Here is a 24,837-nt window from a genome sequence, read left to right on the forward strand (position 1 = left end):
CTGGAATAGAAGGTTCCACGAGTATGAAGTTTGACTGTAAAGGGATGTTGAGTAGCTGTTGCTCGAGTCCATCTGGCAGAAATGGGAGGCATACTGATGCAAGTTCTGCTGAACAAAGGCCACAACAATGAACATAAGATATGGCTGTTCCTTAATCAGCTCACCTTAATGTTATACTTGGGAAATATTAAAAATCAGTTATATCTAATGGATTCTATGTTTAAACTCATGAAAATTATTATAATAATGTTGCAAACAAAATGCCTACAAGATGAAGTTCTCTTTACAGAGGAGTAACATGAAATAATTTTGCGACATGCTCAAAGTACATTACAGAATCAAGTCATAATCCCAAAACACTGTCAAAATAACTGTCTATCAACCTGTATGAATAAAAAAGTAACCTCATATTAAAGGAATCTAATGTAAAGCAGTCAAGAGCTTTAATATATATAAACAGCAAAGTCATAAAAAAACTTTAAATGTAAACAATTGCTTATGCTTGGATAAAGAAAAACAAGAAAGTAATTAATTGTCAAATATAAATTATTTCTATGAAAAACACTTCCTATCCCTCAAAGAAAATATTTAATAACATAACATGGTTTTCTTCCATATACGGGGTTTTCATCCCGCATACAGACAAATTGGCCTTCAGAACACATGCAATTTACAGACAAAAAAAATATTGTTGTTGATGGGTGGCAGATGCCGTTGACGGTAGTAGTGTCGTAGTAGGCTTGGAGAGGGTGAGATGTATTTAGCGAAGTAGAGTGCCCTCCCAAGATGAGTCCTTGGACTCCCTGGAGGTGTAACGTAATAATAATATTTATGTTATTAATAGCATAACATACTGCAGAAAATTGATAAGGTCAGGAACTTGGGGGTGACTGTGGATAAGGAATTGAAGTTAAGATGGTTGAAGTACAGTGACAACCAAGAATAGGAAAGTTATTGTTCTCCTTACTGCAGGCAGATCTGGTGACCTGGATTCCAGGAGATGAAGTGAAGATCCAGAGGCAAGTGACAAAGATTGTGGTAGGACTATGGAATGCTCCCTATGAAAATAGATTGAAAGTTTGTAAGTTTCAAAAATTAGTTCATAGGCAGAAAAGAGACATGAGAGAAGCATAAGTTATTAAAGACTTTTTTTTTTCAGTACATGGACAGAAGGGAGAGAATTAGGGATCATCCATGGAAACTGTGCAAGAGTGGGTTAGCAAAGATATGACTAGATTTTTTTTTTTTTACTATAAAGTTGGTGAATGAGTGGGTAATCAATATTTCCAGTATCCTCTGCATCACAAGATCAAAGTTTGCACTAAGAGTAGGTTAGCAGGGATGTTAGGACACTAGATTTATTATTTTTTTTTTTTTTGCTTGGAGGCTGGTTAAAGGGGTAAAACGGGTTGCCAGATATGATTACGAGTGCTTTGTCAGTGTTTAGGAGATGTATGATAGTTATTTGTAGAAGAGTAGCTTCATATGGATAAAGTGATCATTAATTCATTTGAATATCACAAGGGTTGCTTAAGGGTCAAAGCTATATAACTGAGAGGAGACCTCGACATAACCTTCAAAAGGAATGCGGAGAACTGACCAGGGCTTCTGACCTTATGTCCAATCCTTGTCTTTTCATGGTGGACCCTGTTACGTATCTACCTGAATACTGAACAGATGAGGATGGGCTGGCAATTTGCAAAAGAAAATTTTCAAGGAAAAGAAGGAGTAGCCATAATATTTGGGATTTAGCAGACTAAACTGTATTCTTATTGGCTTAAACCAAAATTTCAAATGATGGTATAACATGACAGAATTTCATGCCAGCTGGAACAGGAAGTACAGGAACTTCCTGTAAGTACAGGAAGATGGTATCTGGTATCAGACAAGGATGTACATTATCCCTTCTCTTATTCATTATTTATATGGATCACTTTAAAGTGGTATTAAACCTGATATCAAAATTGGAGGTGTAAATCTCACCTCTTTGCTTTATGTGGATGATGTTATACTTCTAAATAAATCCATTATAAGTCTGCAAGATTCTTTGACTAAATTGAATAACTGTTGTAACAGATATGGTATTATGAAGGTCAGCAATAACAAGATAAAGACAATGAAAACAGGCAGGAGCATTGAAAATATCAACTGCATTATGAATGGAGAACCTATAGAACAAGTAAAACATTTCAGCTACTTAGGCACGATTTATAGTGAAGATGGTAAAATAAATATGGAAATAGACAACAGAATCAACAAAGCTGGTATGGTAGGAAGTCAACTGAATAAATTTATATGGAATAAGAGAGAATTTAGCCAAAACACTAAATTGGCTGTATACAAGACAGTGTTTAAACCAATTTTAACTTATTATTATTATTATGTGACACCTCCAGGGAGTCCAAAGACTCATCGAGGGAGAGTGTGCCAACAGCATCGAACGATTGATCCCGTCCAACTACTAACTGCGCTCAAACTTGCTTAAGCCATTAGTAGCAGAGGCTCTACCAATCTGATAGCTGGGTCAGAAATAAAACACTTGACCAAAGACTAGAGACCACAGATATGAGCGTCCTGAGAAAGATTAGGAGTATGAACAGATGGCATCAATGGCAATATCATATTAAAAACAAGGATATCAGGAAAGAACTTGATATTGTCAGCATCCAGGAATGCATTAGCAGAGCTAATCTCAGGTGGTATGGTCACTTAAGCAGAATGGGAAAGGAAAGATTAGCAAAACAAGTGTTCTCTGCCAGTTTGGCATGAAAAAAGACCCAGAGGAAGACCAAGATATAGGTGGATTGATACCGTAAAAAGTGCCTTAGAAGACAGAAATATAAGACCTGATAATATTGGAGTCTTGACATTTAACAGACTGATTTGGAGGGAAATAGTAGATAGGAAGTTAGTAATGATGTAAATTTTTCATATAGTACTATCATATTCTGTATGATAGTACTATATGTACACCCCTTGAAGGTATATATCAGGAATTGGATGATGAATATCACAAGACAGTGCCTCCTCTTATTACATGATAAACCATATACAAAGTACTTCTTAATCATCCTACTAAATCCTGTGAAAAAATTAAATAAAATTTTGGACATTATCTTAGGATAAAGATTCTTTGATTCAACTCTGCATTTTTCATGGAAAAAGACATCTAAAACTTCAGACTGCCTAAAATTTAAAAGGGCTACTTGTAAAAAATAGTTAAATAGAACTATGAGTTAGTTCTACAAGTGCTCAAACATAAAATTATCAACTACTAATCTAAATTATTAAATGTTGAGTGAAAGTAGGTTTCTTGGGGAGAGAGAAAGATGTGCTGAAAGAAGTGAAACATAAGAGGAATGAGTTAAGAAGCATAAAAGAAGACATTAAAAGAATGGAATTCATTCTTTTAATAAAAGAATGCAAAGCAATGAGAGTAGGAGCAAAAGAATGAGATGAAGGTGAAACATGAAAGAGCCAGAGCTGGAGAGATGACAGGTAAGTGGGAGAGCAAGTATCAGAGTAAAGAGTGAGTGATGGATGTGAACAAGGAAGGAACAGAGTGGTAAGAGGTGTGATGTATGGAGATTCGATGATCTGTGTGGTGCAAATTAGAATGCCAGAAGAGTATTTATTGGAGGAATGATTGACAGTGCAACTGTAACGAAGGCTGTTTATTGCTATTTATAAGCCTGTTTGGTTACTGCGTGTAACGAATAATGTCTAATGTGTTATTGTAATATCTTTATTCTAATTAGCAGTGCGCTTTTGCTTACATAACCTTTCTTACTTATTCTATTGCATACTGCTGCCCCTGACTGCCGACCACAAAGACCCCGATGTTCGGCTCAGTCCCTTTTTATTTCATTTTCTCCGGGACCTTGCACGAAGGGTTGTAACCCCCGAAGAATTCGGCACAACTCCTTGATCTTCAGTCAAGACCAACCTGTTCTTTCTTCTCCTCCATGCACTCTTTTAATCCTATCTTATCGGGCAACGGAAACTTGTCTGAAACTTGCTGATCTCTTAGACACTGACTTTGAAGGTGTTTATGCGCAGAGCTAGTAAGCAACTTTCTCATACACTTAAAACGTAAATAACTTTCTTATGCCCTTACATAGAGTTATTATACAAAGTTCCGGTGGCAAAGCAGTGCCTTTGTTTTTTTGACACTCTAAACATTTTTGTTAAAAAATGTAAGTACAGTCAATTGCCATAGGATTATTTACAATAATATTTAGCATAAAACATATAGAGACAAACAAGGTTATTTTTGTAACATTCTCATAAGATTTGACCTCTGTAAAAATTGATGTAAAGCGTTTTGGTACTTTCAAGCTACATTGAGTTTCACACAACTATGGCAATTTAGCGAAGTGAAAGAGTAGATGAGATAATTGTGATGGCAAGTACAAATGACTTGAAAGGCAGAGTAAATTGGGTAGTGAGAGAGAGATCAGAGGTTCATTTTTCAGGTTGTATGGCAGAAAACAGAGAGGGAAGATAGTGAGCGTGTCACCCAGGTATGATAATGAAGAGCTGAGGAGTTGAGCATCAATAATGAATGCTATGATAGCCAGAATGTTTCAAAAAAGGGTAATGGATTATGTGGATGACTGGAGTACATTTGAGGACAGAAAAGAACTGTATGATCTCTCTCTCTCTAGATCTGGAAAAGGCATATGACAGGGTGCCAAGAGAGTTGTTCAAAGTGCTACAGTTGTATGGTGTCAATGGAGCATTATATCAAGCAATACTTAGTCTTTATTTGAGTTGTAAGTCAGCAGTTAGAATTGAAGGAAAATAGTTTTGTTAAATCTGGTGTTAGACAAGGATGTACATTATCCCCTCTGTTATTTGTTATCTATATGGATCACATTATGAAGAAAAGTGGTATTAAACTTGATATCAAAATTGGATATCATGTTTAATAATCTCAGCTCTTTACTTTATGCAGATGATGTTATAATTCTAAATAAATCTGCTATAAGTCTGGAAGATTCCCCGACTAAATTGAATAACTCTTGTAATAAATTTGGTAAGAAGGCCAGCAATAACAAGACAAAGCCAATGAAAATAAGCAGAAACATAGAAAATATCAACTGCATTTTGAATGGAGAATCTATAAAACAAGTAAAACATTTTAGCTATGCTACTTAAGCACAATTTTTAGTGAAGATGATAAATCAAATATGGAAATAGACAACAGAAACAACAAAGCTGGTATGGTAGGAAGTCAACTGAATAAATTTATATGGAATAAGAGAGAAATTAGTCAAAACACTAAATTAGCTGTATATAAGACAGTGTTCAAACCAATTTTAACTTATGGATCTGAGAGCTGGGTTAGATATGAGTCCTGAGAAAGATTAGAGGAGGTGAACAGATGGAATCAGTGGCAATGTCATATTAAAAACGATGATATTAGGAAAGAACTTAATATTGTTAGCATCCAGGAATGTGTTAGCAGAGCTAATCTCAAGTGGTATATACTTAAATAGAATGGGAGAGGAAAGATTAGCAAAACAAGTGTTCTTTGCAGGCTGGCAGGAAAAAGACCCAGAGGAAGACCAAGATATAGGTGGATTGATACAGTAAAAAGTGTCTTAGAAGATAGAAATATAAGATCTGATAATGTTGAGGTCTTGACAAGTAACAGATTGATTTAGAGTAAAATTGTAGACAGGAAGTTAATGGTGCAAGTTTTTCATGCAGTACTATCATATCCCGTACACCCCTTAAAGGTACATATCAGGTATTTGATGAACTTTATGCGAGAGATGGCTATGTTTATCCTCATTCAAAAGCATGCCAACTGGAGAGAATATTGTTCTCCAAATAAGCGAGTGTGCCAGTGCAGGGAAATTAAAATTATCAGGTGGATAGTAACACGGGTGGTCTCTTGTGAAAAGTCACATGAGAGAAGGGGGGGTGGGACATGTAATGTAGAATCCAGTGGAGTGTGGAGCAATACATAGAAACACTGACAATGCATTGCTTTTTCTTTATACTAATGCCAGATATATCCAGAATAAAGGAGATGAACTGGTGGCACCAATAGCCTCAGCCTGTCCAAAGATTATTGGAATTAGTGAAACATGGTTGGTTGATATACTGACAGGAATAGAAGTAGCAGGGTATAACATTTTTTTGGAAGAATAGGAAGGGTAAATGCAGTCGTTGAATATTTATGATAAGTGTTGAGTTGTGTTCTCCCAGAGTGCAAAATTTGGGGGAGAATAGCAAATGATCTTGAGAGCATATGGTCTGAGGTGGAGGTGCAGGATAGAATATTTAGTGGAGTGTTGCTATACGGCAGAAAGAATAGTGGGTGAACATCAGATGTTTAAGCAGTTGAGGTGTTATCATTAGATGTCATATTTGTTGCTATCAATCATAACAGTGAAAGATCATCACCCTAAACAAACTGTAGGCATCATCAGCCAGTGGAAATGTGAAACTGCCAACAAAACCTCCAGAAGCTAAGGCATCCAAAGAGTATCCAGAAAGGTGGCATGGAAATCTTGGCAGCCCAATGTGAAAAGAATCAATCTTGAGTTCAAAGAACACATATGGTCTTTGTGTCTTTTGATTTCTCTTTGTGTTGTAAATTATTCCATTAAAGTGCAACATTATTGTAAACTAGCACCTAAGCCTAAATACTCTCATCAACTACAGCAATCAACAGCACAGAGTGCCCTGGTGTAAAGAACATCACAAGCATAGCAAGTCCATATGTGTGGGCTAATCTATAGATAACAGAAATTCCATAACTTAGTCTCAGAACTGTGGTTTTGTTACAATGCAATGCTGGATAATGTAAAATGCATTATCTAACAGTGCATTTGTGACAGTTTTGTAAAACAGACTTACATCTCGTTCAACAAAACTGCATCACTACCGCAGGTGCAATAGTGATATGGTCTGAAGTGAATACGGATAAAATTGAATTGCCTGAATAGGGTCCCAATTTGAACCAAAAAGAAAATTTCTGGGATGAAATGGAAAATTGGGTGTGTGCCAAACAGTGTGTCCAACAACAATATACACCAACTTAGGTCTTGTTGAAAGAAGAAGAATGATAAGCTATTGCTGGAGAGTGTGCTTGGAAAAGTCTGATTAGAACTGAAGGAGGACCCACAAACTGTCAGGGTTGGATAATTTAAGTTTTTATAAAAAAACAAAATTACACAATAAACACAGGAATAAACTTTAATGAAAGTACATACTGTTATTTTCAGTCTGAAATATTTGTACTTTCATTAAAGTTTATTACTGTCGTTATCATGCAATTTTATTGTTTTATAGTTATGCCACAAGTACATTTAAAGAATAGTGATGTTCCATTTCTTAATTTCAACTCTGTATATGCATATTATTTGTAGGATATATAATTATTCCAGGACCCTTCTGCATATGTAAATGTAACACCAGAATATGAACCCTAATATTCAAACAAGTTTTTACCTGCAAACGAATGGCAGCTTGATCTCTTCTCCTCTCTTGAGCTCTTTCTAACCGTGCAGCCTTGGCCTGCTCAAGAAACTGGTCTTTGTTACTGACATTTGCTCGGCAGAACATATCTATAGGCTGAAAAAGTAAAAATATTTTATACATTTTATGTTCTGTAACAAAGTTAGTGTACAAGATAAGAATGATGGAGATGGATGGTAGATTGGTTGATGTGGCAGTGTCCTGAGTTTCTGCTACTTAACTTATTTGTTAATATTTCACATGGACTGACAGCATCCTGTCCTACAGATGTCACCAACTTGGTGAACTCTGTAGGACGCTCTCTATAAGGAGAGTGAAGGTATGTGGATAGCAAAGTTCAGCTGATAAGAGAAAAAAAAATTGATAACAATCAAATTTTGGTCACAAGCCATCGATGAGATGGGGGTTTGGATAGTAAGGAAAGACCTCAGTACTGTCTTTGATAACGTGCAAATTTCTGGTTGCTTCTGTGTAATAATTTAGCTTCATTCCTGAGAACAATACTGCATGGCTAGTATTCTGTGTTCAGCAAAGCCAGATTTATGGTGTAAAGTTCAATATAAGATGTGTTCTGAAATGCATTTTGCAATGTATAAACAAGTATGTCCAAAGTAAGACAAATTGCAATTACAAGAAATCTGATATACTTTAGATAATAATAACGGTTGTGCTTTATCTTTTGGATAAGTTAGCAAAGAGCTCATTTGGGTGATACTTGAATGCAGCTACAAGATGAAATTTCTTTAGGATACAAGCAACATGTTCAGAGGTGCCATTTATAATATATGAGATAAACAACCTATAGGAGTTCTCTTCTTGTGGAAGAAGAGAAAAATTGGCTGATAATTTTTTTTTGTTTGTTTGTTTCACTGATTTTTGAGTTGTAATCATTGAGAAAGGAGGTTTATGATAGTAGAAACTGCTAGTTGAAGAGACTCCCAGATGAGGTCAAAGATAGGGAACAGGCTATGTAGACTTCTGATAGTGTTTAAAAATACCATGTTTCTGTGAGAGGCAATATGCTGATGTTTCTTGAATCTAAAAGCTGGAGAAAGTTTCTGGTAAAGGAGTTCTTTTTAAGAAGATATAAAAGAATAAAGTTTTGTTTGATTCTATTTCTATAGTGAATGTGATTCTAGAGTGTAGGTTATTTTTTGTAAGAAGACATCCAATTCTTAAGGTGACTTCAAAATTGCAAAAATATCACATCTATATAATGGAATACAAGAGAGATTTGAATTTATGCTGGAAATTTTTTCTTTCAGATATTCTAAATAAAGTTTGCCAAAGTTGGGAGCCCAGCATTGTTCCTACAATCTGCCTGTAAGGTTTTCCATTCCAGCTGAAATATACTGGGTTCATAATAAATTTGAAAAGGTCTGCAATGTCTGATGGAAATACAAAAAAGGTTTGTTTTTTTTTTTTTAATATGGTGCAACGACATCAAAGGTCATAATGCATCAACCAGGACATAAGTCACAGCAGTATATATGGTAACTGGTTAGTAGGATAATCACAAACATCCATGCCCTTAGCAAGATTCGAATCCACAGCCTCTTGGCTGGAGAGCAGATACGCTAACCACTCAGCCAATCAGAGAAGTTGTAAAGTGTTCTCCATTCTTCTCCCCCCCTCCCATAACCAGCATTCCAGAGTTCTGATATAGTCTCAGTCACTGTTCTCTCTCCAATGTTTCCACATCACATTGAAAACCAGGTGGCCAAATCTGAACACAATAGTCCAAGTGTGGTCTGACCAGTGCTTTATACAGTGGCACAACCACCTCCTTATCCCTATATGTTAGAGTACTTTGTATCATAGCTGCACTACAGTGTGCAACGTTTGCAACACTTGCAATATAGTACACAGTCTTATATTTCTGCACCCCAAAATGCAACACCTTGCACTTATTAAAACTACAACTCAACTCCTTTGTCCAAGTCAAGTCTATTCAAATCTTTCTGAAGAGAATTTCAGTGGTGCTACTTATAATTCTCCCCAACTTCGCATCATCAGCAAACAAATGAAGGTCCTCAGTCAGTCCACATAATATTATTTACAAACAAATTAAATAGAACCCTAGGGCATGCCGATGGTTACCCTCCTTTTTTTGAGACATTGCTCCATCATACCCAACTTGCTGGTATCATTCAGATAGCCAATCTCCAATCCATCTAACCAATATACAGTACTATCTATTCCCATCATCTGCAGCTTGTTCACCAACTTATGTGGCAATCTATCAAACACTTTTGCATAGTCCAAGAATATCAGTGTATATGATTCTCCTTTATCTAATACACTTATCATCTTGTCATAAAATGCAATTAAATTGCTAAAACAAAACATACCTTTTAAAATCCATGCTGACCATTAAAATCCATGCTAAATTTATTATGGTGGTATAAAAGTCTTACAGTTGCTGCACTGCATAGTTCAGAAGGCGTGGACAGAGGGACAAATTCCCGATGATTTGAGTAGAGCTCTCATAGTACCCATATATAAAAAGGGAAATAAAACTGAATGTGAGAATTACAGAGGTATTTCCCTACTGAGTGTTTCTGGCAAGATTTATGCCAGTATACTTGAGAAACAGTTGAGAAGAATTGTTTGAAGAAAAGCTTGGTGAAGAATAAGCTGGATTCAGCCCAAATAGAGGCTGTCAGGATCAGATCTTCACTTGACGACAAATAGTTGAGAAAGCATGGGAATATAACCAAGATTTGTATTTAAGTTTTGTCGATCTGGAATAGGCATATGAGAAGGTGCCAAGAGAGAAGCTATTCAATATGCTACAGTTATATGGTGTTGTTGGATTCTGATTATATAGAGATTGGAATAATTATTATTTGTTTCAGAATCCAACATGATCTTCCATCACATAGGCTAGACTTGTAAATATTAATTAATGTAATTCACTTGTTTATAATTTAATATTCATATAACTACCTTTAATTTTATCTAATATTTAATTAATTAATCAAAGATATGTATTAATAATGTAAAGACTGTATTAAATATTATTAAGCTATTTTATTCATTACTATATTAATTATAAGAACTTGTATTTGATAATTTAACTGTGCATTAATTGAAATGTAAATATTCTTTATTTATTCCTATTCGTAGAAGTTTAACGTTATGCAATACCTCAATTTTATTATGTTTTGTTTTGTTGTCATGGAGACATACGTAAGTGAGCGAGCCTCTGCTACTAATGGCTCAGTTAAGTAAGTTTGAGCGCGGTTAGTAGTTGGAAGGGGCCAATCGTTCGATGCTGTCAGCACACTCTCCCTCGATGAGTCTTTGGACTCCCTGGAGGTGTCAAAATAATAATAATAAAATAATAATAATTTACTGAAAAGAGTTTTAGAAAGAAATCACGAGAATAATTTAGGCGGGAAGAATGGATATAAAAAGGAAGAACGCTGGAAATTATTATTAATCGAGAGAGAGAGAAAGGAGAGGATTGGCATTAGGTTGGAATCGGAGCATTTGGCATTCGGGAATCACAGTGCGATAATAGTGAGTCAGCAAGTCACTCAAGCAGCTAATGAAGCCTAATAGTCGAGAGGCGGTTAGCTAATAAATTGTAGAATAACAATTATAGCTACGGAAGACAGCTGAGTGACTATTAAATAGACTAGCGATATTTGAGTTGACATACAGAACCTTGAAGCAAAGCACAAAGTTATTAGGGAATAGTAGAGGCTGTAAAGTTGAAGTTACCGTTAGCTGTGCTTAGAAATATATTGCCTAAAGAATTAAATGAATGTAGGAAGAATGAACAGCTATGCATATAAAACCTCAAGTTAAGGAATTATTGTGTATTGCCTTAATTCATAAGAGATCAGTAGTATTTCATGCAAGAACGTTTGTTTATGTGTATAGTGACCAACGCTTAATTCAGTTATTGCTTAGAAGAATTATTTTAATGAGTGCCGTATACTGTTTAAGTGTTTACAGTCATAAAAAGTGTTTACGTATAAGTAGGTGAAGAAAAAAGATTATCGGTAAGATTATTCTAACTGTTAATATTCCTATACAGAGAAGTGCGAGAGTCTCATCCTAGAATTTCCATATACTAACAGTAACTATTGCGGAAATTAGCTAAAGTGTAAATTTATAAGTGTTTGCTTGTGAAGAGGTATTACTGCAATTTTTATTGTATTTAAAACTTAAAGAACTATGAGATATTGATGTGAATGATCATTAAGGAACGTTATTAAATAGCTAAAAAGGAACTGTGAGAAGACTGTATTAGAGATAACAGATTTACGTTGTCTGAGTTTGTATGATAGTATTATTAGAAAGGCTGAAGTGTTTATATTAACTTATTTAGTATTTTGATCTTAAGTGTATAATTTGCGACTATAAAATTAAATGTTTGTTTTAGTTTATCAAAAGTTGTATTTGGCCTGAATCTCTTTTACTGCATCATTCATAAAATATTCGAACCAAAGCAGGTAAATTAAGTAAGTTAAATATACTCCGTCAGTATATATATTAATAACATATTAAGGAGAAATAGTTGAAAGTTGAATTTTCTTCAATTCTTGAACTAATTCAGATATAGAGTGGCGCAGCCTATAAATATAAATTTTCTTTATATTTGAATTAGAAATCAACTTACAACTTATCAATTGGTTAAGAACATCGTAATAGTAATCATGGCGGATCCAAAGTATAGACTGAGAAGTATTAGGATCCAACAGTGTCAATGGGGCATTATATCAAGCAATACTTAGTCTTTATTTGAGTTGCAAGTCAGCAGTTAGAATTGAAGGAAGTACAGGAAGATGGTTTAATGTTAAATCTGGTGTGAGACAAGGATGTACATTATCCTCTGTTATTTATTATCTATATGGATCACATTATGAAGGAAAGTGGTATTAAACATGATATCAGAATTGGAGATGTTAATGTATGCTCTTTGCTTCATGTGGACGATGTTATACTTCTAAATAAATCTGCTAAAAGTTTGCAAGATTCCCTGACTAAATTGAATAACTGTTGTAATAGACATGGTATGAAGGTCAGCAATAAAAAGACAATGAAAATAGGTAGAATTGTTGAAAATGTCAACTGTGTTGTGAATGGAGAACCTGTGGAACAAGTAAAACATTTCAGCTACTTAGGCACGATTTTTAGTGAATATAGTTAATTAAATATGGAAATAGACAACAGAATCAACAAAGCTGGTATGGTAGGAAGTCAATTGAATAAATTTATATGGAATAAGAGAGAAATTAGTCAGAACACTAAATTAGCTGTATACAAGACTGTGTTCAAACCAGTTTTAACTTATGGATCTGAGAGCTGGGTCAGAAGTAAAACACTTGACCAAAGACTAGAGACCGCAGATATGAGAGTCTTTAGAAAGATCAGAGGCATGACCAGATGGCATCAATGCAATCAATAGCATATTAAAAACGAGGATATTAAGAAAGAACTTGACATTGTCAGCATCCAGGAATGCATTAGCAGAGCTAATTTCAGGTGGTATGGTCACTTAAACAGAATGGGTGAAGAAAGATTAGCAAAACAAGTGTTCTCTGCCAGGTTGACAGGAAAACAACTCAGAGGAAGACCAAGATATAGGTAGAATGATATGTACAAAGTGCCTTAGACGATAGAAATATAAGATCTGATAATGTTGAAGTCTTGACAAGTAACAGACTGATTTGGAGGAAAATTGTAGATAGGAAGTTAGTAATAATGTAAATTTTTCATGGAGTACTATCATATCCTATACACCCCTTGAGGGTACATGTCAGGAATTCGATGATGAGTGAGTACTTGCACTTCTACAAATAAAATGATAAAATTCATAAAAAATATAGTAAAAAATATGCATAGTAACAAATGCTTAATAAATTATAATTAATTGCACAGCTATTTTAGTTTAAGTATCTTAAACCATCAGCAATTTTAAAAAGTGAATAATAGAACATTTTGGGATATATCCAAAATTTTTATTTTAGGGTCCCCACTGTTCCCAACTTGTATTTAGAAAATCTAGAAGAAAACATTTCCAGCATAAATCCAAAACCCTCATTTTGGATCCATTACAAAAGGTGATATTTTTGTCATTTGGAAAAACTCATTCTTTCTAGATATCCTCTTAAAATGAGAAGTTTTGTTACAGAGAAGCAAATGGCTTCTTATTGACTTCTATCTACTACAAAACCTACAATCTCTAGCTGTTATACACTCTTCAAATGTCAACACATTGTCCCTCACAAGAAATATGGTATTAAATGTCACTATCAAGATCGTGTAGAGTCTGTTATTGAGTCTTTTGAATCTCTTCAACAAGAAATTTCTTCTACCATTAAATAAACCTTTCTCTCTCACTCTCTCCGTTATAACCCAAAAACCACTGAAAAAAAAGCAGGCATTTTTCTCCTAATTCGATAAGAAAATATCACTCCCATAGGCACTGTTAATGTCCTAAAGAAATTTCATCTTGCAGCTATACAAGACTATCAACCAAATCAGCACATTGTTACCTTCTCTAAAAAGAGAAAATACAACCCTTGTTGCTACTGGAATATATGAATTCCTTCTAACTGTAATTTGTCCTACTTTGGGCAAACAAGCTGATCTGTCAAAAAAAAATGCACCTATTTTATACTGATCTCAAAAAACACAAATCTGGCATTGCTGGATGTGGAATTAACAGTGCTAGTTACAGGATTCTCTGGAATGAAGCTAAATTATTACTGAAACAACCCGAAATTTGAACATTTAAAAAAATAAAAGTGCTAGGGTCCATCATCTAAACTTCAATTTCAATACAGTCATCCCTCGACTTACGTCTGGATTCCGTTCCATCTGGCAGGACATACGTCGATACATTAAATCAACAGAGTTATAAGGGTTAGGGACTTAACAGTAATAAGTATACTGTCATTTTAATTTTTAAAGCTTATTATAAAAAACTGTACTGTGGCATTACTGCCACTATAAAACAGGAGAATAATCACCGAAATCTTCCTCCACAATCACATCTTCATTGCCTTCCCTATGTGAAGGACCAAGCTGTGGCATTTCTGGTGTAATTTGTTTTTTTGAAGAAAATGTCTGATGTATTTTGCTTATTCCTCTTTTCATTATAAATTTGTTTATAGCAAGAAAACGCATCATGTACTTTCATTTCTACTAATAAGTAGTGTTCAACATTGGGGTCCATGTCTCGAACCATTTTGAGAACATTTCTACAAGACCCTTCGCTGCAAATTGTTTAACTACCTCTCCTTGTTTCTTTTTTCCCTCTTCCTTTTCTTGTTCTTCCTCTTCTGCAAGAAGTTGTTCCTCCAGTTCGACCAATTCTTCGTTGGTCAACTCTTCAGGGACACTTCCTATGAGTTGAACTGTGTCGTCATCATTCACTTCAAGATTCAGGTTGTTTGCTAGGCATACTATTTCTTCACTCAATTTACCTTTTTTTTTTTTGAAAACTTCCAAAATCATGCACAAACCTTTTTAATCTCTTTTTCCATATACCACTCATACATTGAGAGATTCACTTCGTCCCAAACTACAGCAATATTTTTAATAGCATGATAAATATTGAATGCTTTCCAGAATTGCACGAGAATCTGGTCATTTCCTTCCTTAGCAGAAATGGCTTGTGAAAAAGTTCTCTGTAGATAATAAACTTTAAATACTAATAGAACTCCCTGATCCATCAGTTGGATCAATGAAGTAGTGTTTGGAGGGAGAAACATGACCTTGAACTTGGTGAAGATCACCGATATAAGATGGATGACCTGGAGCATTATCTAGAATTAATAAAATTTTAAATTCTATATTTTCTTTCACATAGTATCTTTCCATTTCACTCGCATAACATTTGATTAAGGCATCCTTGATTTTTGAGTCATCCACAACTTCTTATTGCTCTGATAATGAACTACAAGAGTATGCTTCCTAATAGAATCATAACACTGTCTTTAAGAGCTTTGAAACCATGCATAGAATTTAGCTTCTTGTGGATGAATTGTCTGAATTATTTACTGTGGCAAATAATTTTCCTCCATAATAATTTTATCCAATTTCTCCACAAACTTCTTGGCAGCCTTCTCACCAGAACATGCAAATTCACCATATATTTTCACATTATGCAGTGCAAAATGATGCTTGAATCTCATGAACTAACCAGAAGAAGAGTTGAATTCTTAGTCTTAATCGGGTCCTGCTTTCTTCTTCAATGTGCTAAAGAGACTTATTGCTGAGAGACCATAACCACTAAGTGCCTTAGCGGTTATGGTCATAATGCTAAGTGGTAGGATCTTTTGGTTCAGGTCCTCTATCCATGATGCAAGTAGCTTTTCAATATCACCGATAAGACCTTGTCATTGCTTTGTCACTATCGTTGAATTTGCAACTTTGTTTCAAGATCAATTGCTCACCTCTTTTTCTGTGATTCTTCACTAGATTTTTTGATTGGGAGTGTAGGGCCGTGTTGCACAAAATATCATGAAATATTTAATGATAAATACATTAATATCTCGCTAATCCGAACCTCTTTAGTCTGAACCCTCGAGTAATCCAAACTGCGGTTTGAAAGAAAAAAAGTTTTATTTATTACGTATTATTATTTTGTGTGCTATTATTTTTATTTAATAATTATTATTTTAACTATTATTATTTATTTTATTATTATTACAGTACAGTATATTTTTTTTTCCATACTGTCGATTGTATGGTTACACTGTAGGCCTATTTTGATTTATTGTGTGTTCACATTTGCTTTTTTATACTGTACAGTATGTACTATATTGTCGGCATGAATCACCGCTGTCGAGTGTCATGGAAAAAACCGTGGCCTTCCAGAATTTACGAAGATAACTAGAGTGATACACAAAAAGCGGATATTCAAAACGGGCATAATTTGGTTAAAAATATAAATCCAGATGTTGAAATTTCACAAACAGATTGTATTGTACGGAATGGATTACAGGCAGAACCGAAAGTGAATTCGAAATTAAATCAGATGCTCAAATTATAAATATGATGCTACAGAATGAATTAGCAGACGATGATGACGATAAAGAACTCTGAGAAAAAAAAGTAAAACATGAAGAAGCAGTTCACAGTTTTAATATGTGTATAGAATGGACTAAGCAGAATGATATGCCATTCCACAAAATTTTATTGCTAATGCAGCTCCGAGAAGAAGCATTCAAAAAAAAAGTTTAGCTTCCAAGAAGAAAAAGAAATAAAAAAAAAAAAACTGTTATTTTGTGAAATTTTTGTGTGTGTTGTGTACAAGAAAGTGATATTTTATTTACGCAAATTAAGTAATGTACTGAACTACGCAATTTTATTAAATCAGAATCCTCAAATATACAGGTAAATACAAACTAAATTATTTTACTAAAATAAACTTGCATACTGTATTATTTTTTTAAGTTTTATATTACAGTACAGTAGCATTTTTCTATCAGTTAATTTATTTACAGAAATAAATTGATGTACCATTAGAATCTGATTATTTTTGTCTTAAACGCTAGTTATTGTTGCCTCTTGGGGGGAAAATTCACTAATCCGAACTTTTTGCTAATCTGAACGAGTGCGGTTTTTATCAGTTCGGATTAGCGAGATACCACTGTACACAAATATCGTATTTTTTAAACACAAAATTGTTGAAGCCAAGTGCAAGCTGCCGAGGGAGGTTGCTGCTAAATGCTCTGTTGCCACTGCATTCAGAGGCATTCCTTTTTACTTTACGCTCACTTGTGTCTTGTTGATTGAAAGTATAGTCGAAAATGTTATTTCTTCCATTATGGGATCATGGACGTACTTCAAAAGGACATAAGTCAAGGGATGACTGTATTTGCGAAATTGTTATCAATAACTATCTTTTTTAAACACACACACACACACACACACACACACACACACACACACACACACACATCAAATCCTAATAGTCTACACTAATGGTGTCAGGGTGATGAAGCAGGCCATGTGGCATCGTCAGTCCGTGACTGCTATAAAGAAACTCAACACAGAAATTGCTTGAAAACTGCTACTTGGAATGTAAGAGGATTGAATAAATCTGGGAAATTGGCTAATGTGCTGAGAGCGAGAGATGGAGAGATTGAATATTAGTAAACTAGGAATAAGTGAAACCTTCTAGAAATGATCATCGGACTTTGACCCGAAACTTCCAAATGGAAAGATATATAAAGTATATATGTCAGGTGGTGAAACATCAAGGAGAAGTGTAGCATTCATTGTAGAGAAGAAAATTAATGAGAACGTTATCCATGTCATCAAAAAATCAGATAGAGTAATGGCAATTCTGGTGAATTTTAAACTCAGAGGAACATTCAAATATATGCTCCTACAGAATAGAATGAGGAAGCAGAAATAGATAGCATGTAATGAAATAGAATAGTGTATAAAGAGAGCTGGAGGCAAGAAAAATCTAGTTATTTGCACTATGGGTGACTAGAATGCAAAAGTTAAATCAAATTGAACATATACACATGTGGGTCCATTTAGACTTGGAATGTGAGAGGACAAAAACTGATCGATTTCTGTAACAAGCACAGTCTTACCATAACTAACACTTATTTTGAGCAATAAACAACAGCAAGATACACATGGGGAAGTCCGGATAGAAGACACAAAAATCAATTAGACTATATCATGATCAGTAAGCATTACTTCAATGGAATATGGAACTCAGAAGTGATGCCAAGTGCTGACTGTGGATCTGATCATAGACTGGTCTTAATGAAGACAAATACTTGCCTGAAAACAAAAATTAAAAGAAAACAAGCCCAAAAATGGGATCTGCAAATGCTACAAAATCCAATAGTAAAATAAAAATTTAATGAAAATGTTTCAGAACTGCTGTTTGTACAGTTGCTAAACAAAAATGAACCCTCTCAGTGGAATAAACTACAAGCAGCTCATAACATCTGCTAAAAACCACATCAATAAACATGAAGAAAGAAATTAAAAACCATGGATAACACAAGAAGTAATCAACCTTATTGATGAATATAATATAATAAATTTAGTTTAATCCTTTATCCAAGTGTGGGCAAACAAAGTTTGCGCCTGAAAGTATCTTCAGGACTGGGTTAAGGTGGTACAACACCAGGGCAACTCGTTGCAAAGGTGGAGCAAGCTACCAACACTCCTATCTCTATCTCCTATAATGCAAAACACATCTCCGTGCGGATATGTCTAATGTTATGCATTAAGAATAGAATTATTATACTCTAACCAAGTGAAAAATAAAAACTTTCAACATGTTTCTCTAAATCCAGAGTAAATTATTAAAAAAGGGTGGCACACCAATTGGCAATTCCTATAGGTAGAGATGACCTGCTAATGCTTCTGCCTGATATCTCCACTTGGGCCTGGCTCCAACTGAAGAGACCTCAATAAAGGTCAAAACTAGTCTGGGTAGTGGCCCTTCCCTTAATGCATAACATTAGACATCTGCAAGGAGATGTGTTTTGCATTTTAGGAGATAGAGATAGGAGTGTTGGTAGCTTGCTCCACCTTTGCAACGAGTTGCCCTGGTGTTGTACCACCTTAACCCAGTCCTGAAGATACTTTCAGGCACAAACTTTGTTTGCCCACACTTGGATAAAGGATTAAACTAAATTTATTATACTCTAACCAAGTGAAAAATAAACTTTCAACTTATTGATGAAAGAAGAACATGGAAAAGGAGCAAATGAAGAAGAATAAAAGTTATGCAGGAGATAGAAAGAAAATTAGATAAATAGGCACTGAGATCGAAGAATTACCAAATAAGAAAACCAGAGAAGCATTCCTGAAAGAGAAAGAACTTAATGGAAAAGCAAAACGTACAGTCTAATAACATCAAGGACAAAGATGGGAACAATCATTGACAAGAAAAAGATAAATAAAAGATGGGTGGAGTACTTATTAGATCTCTATGATGATGATAATTGTAACATAAGAGATGATTCATGACACCTTAAGGTAAACGTAGCAACAGTGACTTTAATGACAAGAAAGGAGATATAACACATAATTAAAGATCTTCCTAATAATAAATTCCCTGGGTGTGATAATATCCCAGCTGAACTGCTAAAAGCTTTGACTGGCTATAATAACTATTTAGTGGAATCCATTCAGGACATATATAAAACAACAGAATTGCCTGAAGTTTTTATAACATCTGTCTGCATACCAATTCCAAAGAAAAATAATGCACAAAATTGCAAGGATTACAAACTGTGAGCCTAATATTCCATGCATCTAAAATTATTTTAACCATTGTTAACAAAATGCCTTAATTGGTGAATTGAGTGAACAACAGAAAGGCTTCAGAAGAGGAATGGGAACCATTAATGCTATCCTGTAACTAAACATAATAATAGAAAGATCACTTGAAAGAAATAGGAACATACACATATGCTTCATACTTTCAGAAGGCATTCAACTAGGTAAAAAATTTATAATAAAGTGTTCAATATATTAGATAAATTATACAGAAAAGATCATGTACTTAAGATTATAAAAATTATTTACACCAAACAGAAAATGCAGCTGTTTCACTAACTTCTGAAGTGAAAATAAAAAGAGGTGTTAGACAAGGCTGCATCCTTTCAAATTTATTTAATATCTATAGTGAGACAATGATGAAAAAGACTGGGAAAAAAAAAAAAAAGTATTAGTATCAATGGTATAAAATACAATAATCTTAGATATGCTGATGACACCATTCTAATAGCAGAAAAAAAATTAATCCAATTACTGCAGCTACTAATTCAAGAAGGTAAAGAATTTGGATTAGATATAAATGCAAAAAAGACAAAATCTATGAAAATCTCAAAAGAAAACATATCCAAACTAGAAATATTCATAAACAATATGAAAATTGAACATACAACAGAATACAAATATTTAGATACCTACTTCACTGGAGATGGAAAGCAAGATAAAGAAATAAAAATAAGAACAGCCTTAGCTAATGATGCCTTCTAGAAAAATAAAGATCTGCTCAGAAGTTCTGTGGGTATCGAGACAAAGAAAAGAATGATAAGAACATTAGTGTGGCCAGTTTTCACATATGGAAGTGAGACCTGGATACTCAAGAAGAGAGTAAGACAACAGATAATGGCCTTTGAAATGTGGTGCTATCGGAGATCTCTGAAAATCTCATAGACAGATTACGTGACAAATACAGATGTCCTATAGAGAATGAGAACAGAGATCTTTATTACAGGAAATGATCCAGAGAAAAATATGATGAGAGGTTCAGCAGGACAAAGGATACTAACAGCTTTAGAAGGAAAAATTATGGGAAAAGGATCAAGAGGTAAAAAATGAAGGGCATAGTTTGAAAATATAAGATCATGGACAGGATCACATGTCTATGCAGAAGCAAAAAGGGAAGCCACCAGAGAGAACTGGAAGGAGATGTTGCTGCACCCTCTCAATGAGGAAGCTACATGAAGAATATACACTCAAGCTTGGTTACAACAAGCACTAGGAGACTGTGATAAAAGTCTACCTCCCATTTTTTTTTTTTTTTTAATTCTCATTAAATTGATAAATAACTAGAATCTGAAAGTATAAGAGAAAAAAATAATAATATAATGATGACACACCTAGATATTATTTGTATGAATATACTTGTATAAACTACAATAAATTTGAAAATTTATTTGCCCATAATTTTGAAACTATACGATGGTGGTCTGAAAAGTTCCCGGCCTCAACCATAGATGGAAACATTATCGGCAAGATTTTTTTTTTTTTTTCTAAGTTGGTAGGTACATCTGTCATAAGCATCCATGTGAAATTGCAAGTTGTTCAGTTATAAAATTGTTTGTAAAAGAAGGTTTAACGCCAAAAGAAATTCATTCGAAGTTCATAAAAGTTTATGGGCACTCTTCCTATTTTGACAATTAAGAAATGGGCTGCTGGGTTTAAACGTGGCTGTACCAGCCTTGAAAATGATCCACGTGAAGGATGTCCAAAAGTGTACAACAGCAGAAATCATTGATCAAGTGCACGATATGGTATTGGATGACCAGTGAGTCAAAGTGTGTGAAATTGCTGAGACTATAGGCATTTCAAAAGAACGTATAGGATATTTTGCATGAAGAATTGAAATGAATTCAATTCTTTTCAACCCATTTGTGCAAAATGGGTGCTGCGCTTGCTTGCAGCCAATCAAAAATGCACTTGAATGAAAATCTCTGAAACAGTGCTTGGAGCATTTTAATAAGAATAAAACCGATTTTGTGCATCGATTTATTACTATGGATGAGACTTGGATTCACCATTACACACCAGAATCCAAACAGCAGTCAAACCAGTGGACAGAAGCCGGTTGTTCAGCACCAAAGAAAACAGTCAATTCCATCAGTAGGAAAGGTCATGGCATCGGTGTTTTGGGATGTTGAAGGCATTTTGTTTATTAATTATCTTGAAAAGGGTAAAATAATAACCAGAGAATATTATTCCGATCTTTTAACCAGACTAGACGAAAGAATTTGTGAGAAAAGATCTGGTTTGCATAAAAAAAGAAAAAAAAATCATCTTTCATCAGGACAATGCACCTGCCCACAAAAGCGTTTTGGCAATGGGAAAATCTGCACGATGAATTGTTGGAACATCCACCCTATTCCCCAGATTTGGCTTGCTCTGACTTCTCTCTCTTCCCAAAACTAGAACTCTTACTCACTGGTCAGCATTTTTCTTCGAATCAAGAGGTGATTGCAGCTGTAGAAAGGTATTTTGCAGATCTTACTGAGAACCACTACAGAGACAGGATAATGGCACTGCAGCATCACTGGAATAAATGTATTAGTCTTAACGAAGATTATGTTGAAAAATAAAAATAATTTTTAAATTATAAATTAGTTTTTTCATTGTTAGACCGAGAACTTTTCAGACCACCCTCGTATACTTATTATGAAACAGTTTACTAATTAATAATAAACACATTCAATTATCTAGCCAACCATTGTTATATAGAAAATCGTCGTATCCAAACTGTTTAGCAAAATTTCCCACTTGAACCTACAAGATCAAACCACCTGTTGAAAATCCAGTACATCTTTGTGTGGTGAACCACTGAGGCAATGCTTTATCGAGATATGCAAATTTGCAGCAGTTTAATTTTTTTTTCTTTTGGTTGTTTTCCCATTGTTGATATGTAAACATCCTTATTCTTCCACAACAGTGATACTGTTGAAGAGGACAAAGAAAACTTTTTGAACACTTCATTTTTCGCACCACATTCTACCTGACAAATAATTTTGACTTTTGTGAACTGAGAGACACTGTCTTTTAGTAATATGTTACTGATGGAAGGATTAATTTTAAATTGATTTTACAGTCGTGGTGTGTCTGGGTAAAATGAGAAAGGTGGCTAGACACTGGAGTTATAAGTAGAATGGGGGGATGGTTCCCAATGGAAAGATTAGGTTATAAACCAGCCTATAATCCAATGCAGGTGGTCATAAAAGCTAAGTCACTCTTTTCGTTTTTGTCTATTTTAAGAACTAACCAAGCAATTAAGAATGTTTGCATAGTTAAAATTTGTACAGGATATATCAAGTGAGCAACTGTTTGGGAATATGCATAAATTAAAATTATGGCTTTATGCTCATTACATCCATGATCTTGGTATTTATGTGCTCATTATAACAAAGCTTGACTGCATTAACCTAGCACTCTCAAGTGCACACGAAAATATAAATTTCCCATGTGTTTCCATTGTCGTTTTTGAATTTGCTATTATTCGCTTTTTAAAACTGATGATAGTTTAACATACTTGAACTGAAATATCTTATTATCCTGAGACCTCAATGGAGTCAAAGACTCTTCGTGGGAAGTCTGTCATGCACTTGGTTCATCATACTCTGCCTTAAACACATTCACATTCTCTGCAGACACCATTCTCTCAGGTGATGTGTATTAATTATTTGCCTCTCTCCATGCAAAAAACTTGCTTTTCACTCCTTTGCTCATTCCTTATACAGCTTCTGGGTATGACCTCTTATTCTTCATCCATCTCCACCATTCTACAAAAAACCTCAACATTAATATGAACCTCTTAGCAACTCAGGTCTATCGTATCATATCATCCCTGCCATCCACTAGACTGTAAATTGCATCTTCTCAACTTCTCATCATATTCAACATTCCAAAGACCAGAAAGCCACCTTAGTCAACTGCCCCCTGGACCCTTTCCAATACTTTATCCTTTTGAAAACTAAATGTTCAAATCTGTGCACAGCAGTCCTTATATAATGCCTAATCAAGGCATTATACAAGGGAACCAGAATCGTCTTACTTCTGCAAGTCAGTGTCATTGCATGAATGCCAGAATTCACTGTGCCGTTTTCGGAGTATTTTTTAAATGTGATCTCTAAATTTTAGATTGCTATCCAGATCTCTTATTTCCTCCACCTCCTCCATATTGGCATCTTGACAGATAACTGATTAGAGGAAAATTGTCAAGAGGATGATAGTAATGATTTAACTTTTTCATGTAGTATTATCATAATAAACTGTACACCCCAAAGGATATATATATATATATATATATCCTTTGGGGTGTACAGTTTATTATTATTATTGTTCCAGGAAACTCCAAGGAGTCGACAGACTCATCGAGGGAGGCCCTAACATCATGTCAAGAACAACTATTCAACATTCACACAGTATCTATCATACCTTGCCTTGAACTCATTTATGGTCGTAGCACCCACAACAGACTCTGAAAGCTTATTCCACTCATTTACCACTCCCCAAGTAAAGAACCTAGCTCTAACACCCTTGTCAACCACGCTCTTGCCCAGCTTCCATGCATGGCCCCTAGTCCTCCCACCACCAGTCATATTTTCAAAAATATCTTCTGGATCAATCTTATAAAAACCCTTCAGTAATTTGAATGTCTCAATCATATCACCCCTCCTTCGCCTATCGTCCAATTTCTGCAACCCACAAATCTTCAACCTATTCTCATAAGGTTCATTCCACAGACCTGCTATCATCTTGGTCACTCGTCTCTGGACCCTCTCCACTTCCTCCCCATCACGAAGAAACCCTGGTGCCCATAACTGGGCACAGAAGTCCAGATGGGTCTTATCAAGGCTCGATACAGAGGAACAACAACTTGTTTGTCTCTGCATGTTAAAGTATTTTTCAGAAGCCAAGTGATTTGGTGAGCTGTTTTAGTTACTTTTGCAATGTGCCCCCTAAACTTCAACTCCCTATCCACCAACACTCCCAAATCCCTGGCCTCATCAATCTCCTGGAGTATGGTTCCACCAATGCGATATACTGCTGCTATTCTTTTCACCCCAAAGTGCATAACCT

At 34.8% G+C, this 24,837-nt stretch overlaps 1 protein-coding gene across 3 annotated transcripts in view; it reads right to left on the reverse strand.

Moving 5' to 3' along the window:
• LOC150108868 (ubiquitin-protein ligase E3B) overlaps positions 1-24,837 on the reverse strand; it is a 552,093-nt gene that overhangs the window by 515,188 nt on the left and 12,068 nt on the right. For all 3 annotated transcript variants that reach the window (XM_090410488.1, XM_090410470.1, XM_090410479.1), the window contains exon 2: positions 7,468-7,590. In XM_090410488.1, coding sequence (XP_090266614.1) covers positions 7,468-7,581 — 114 coding nt within the window. In that variant the 5' untranslated portion in view covers positions 7,582-7,590. The remainder of the gene's footprint in view (positions 1-7,467; positions 7,591-24,837) is intronic.

This window comes from Typopeltis vanoorti, chromosome 2 (genome assembly GCF_054136105.1).
Source record: "Typopeltis vanoorti isolate ZY-2024b chromosome 2, IOZ_Tvanoo_1.0, whole genome shotgun sequence".
Taxonomy (NCBI): Eukaryota; Metazoa; Arthropoda; class Arachnida; order Uropygi; family Thelyphonidae; genus Typopeltis; species Typopeltis vanoorti.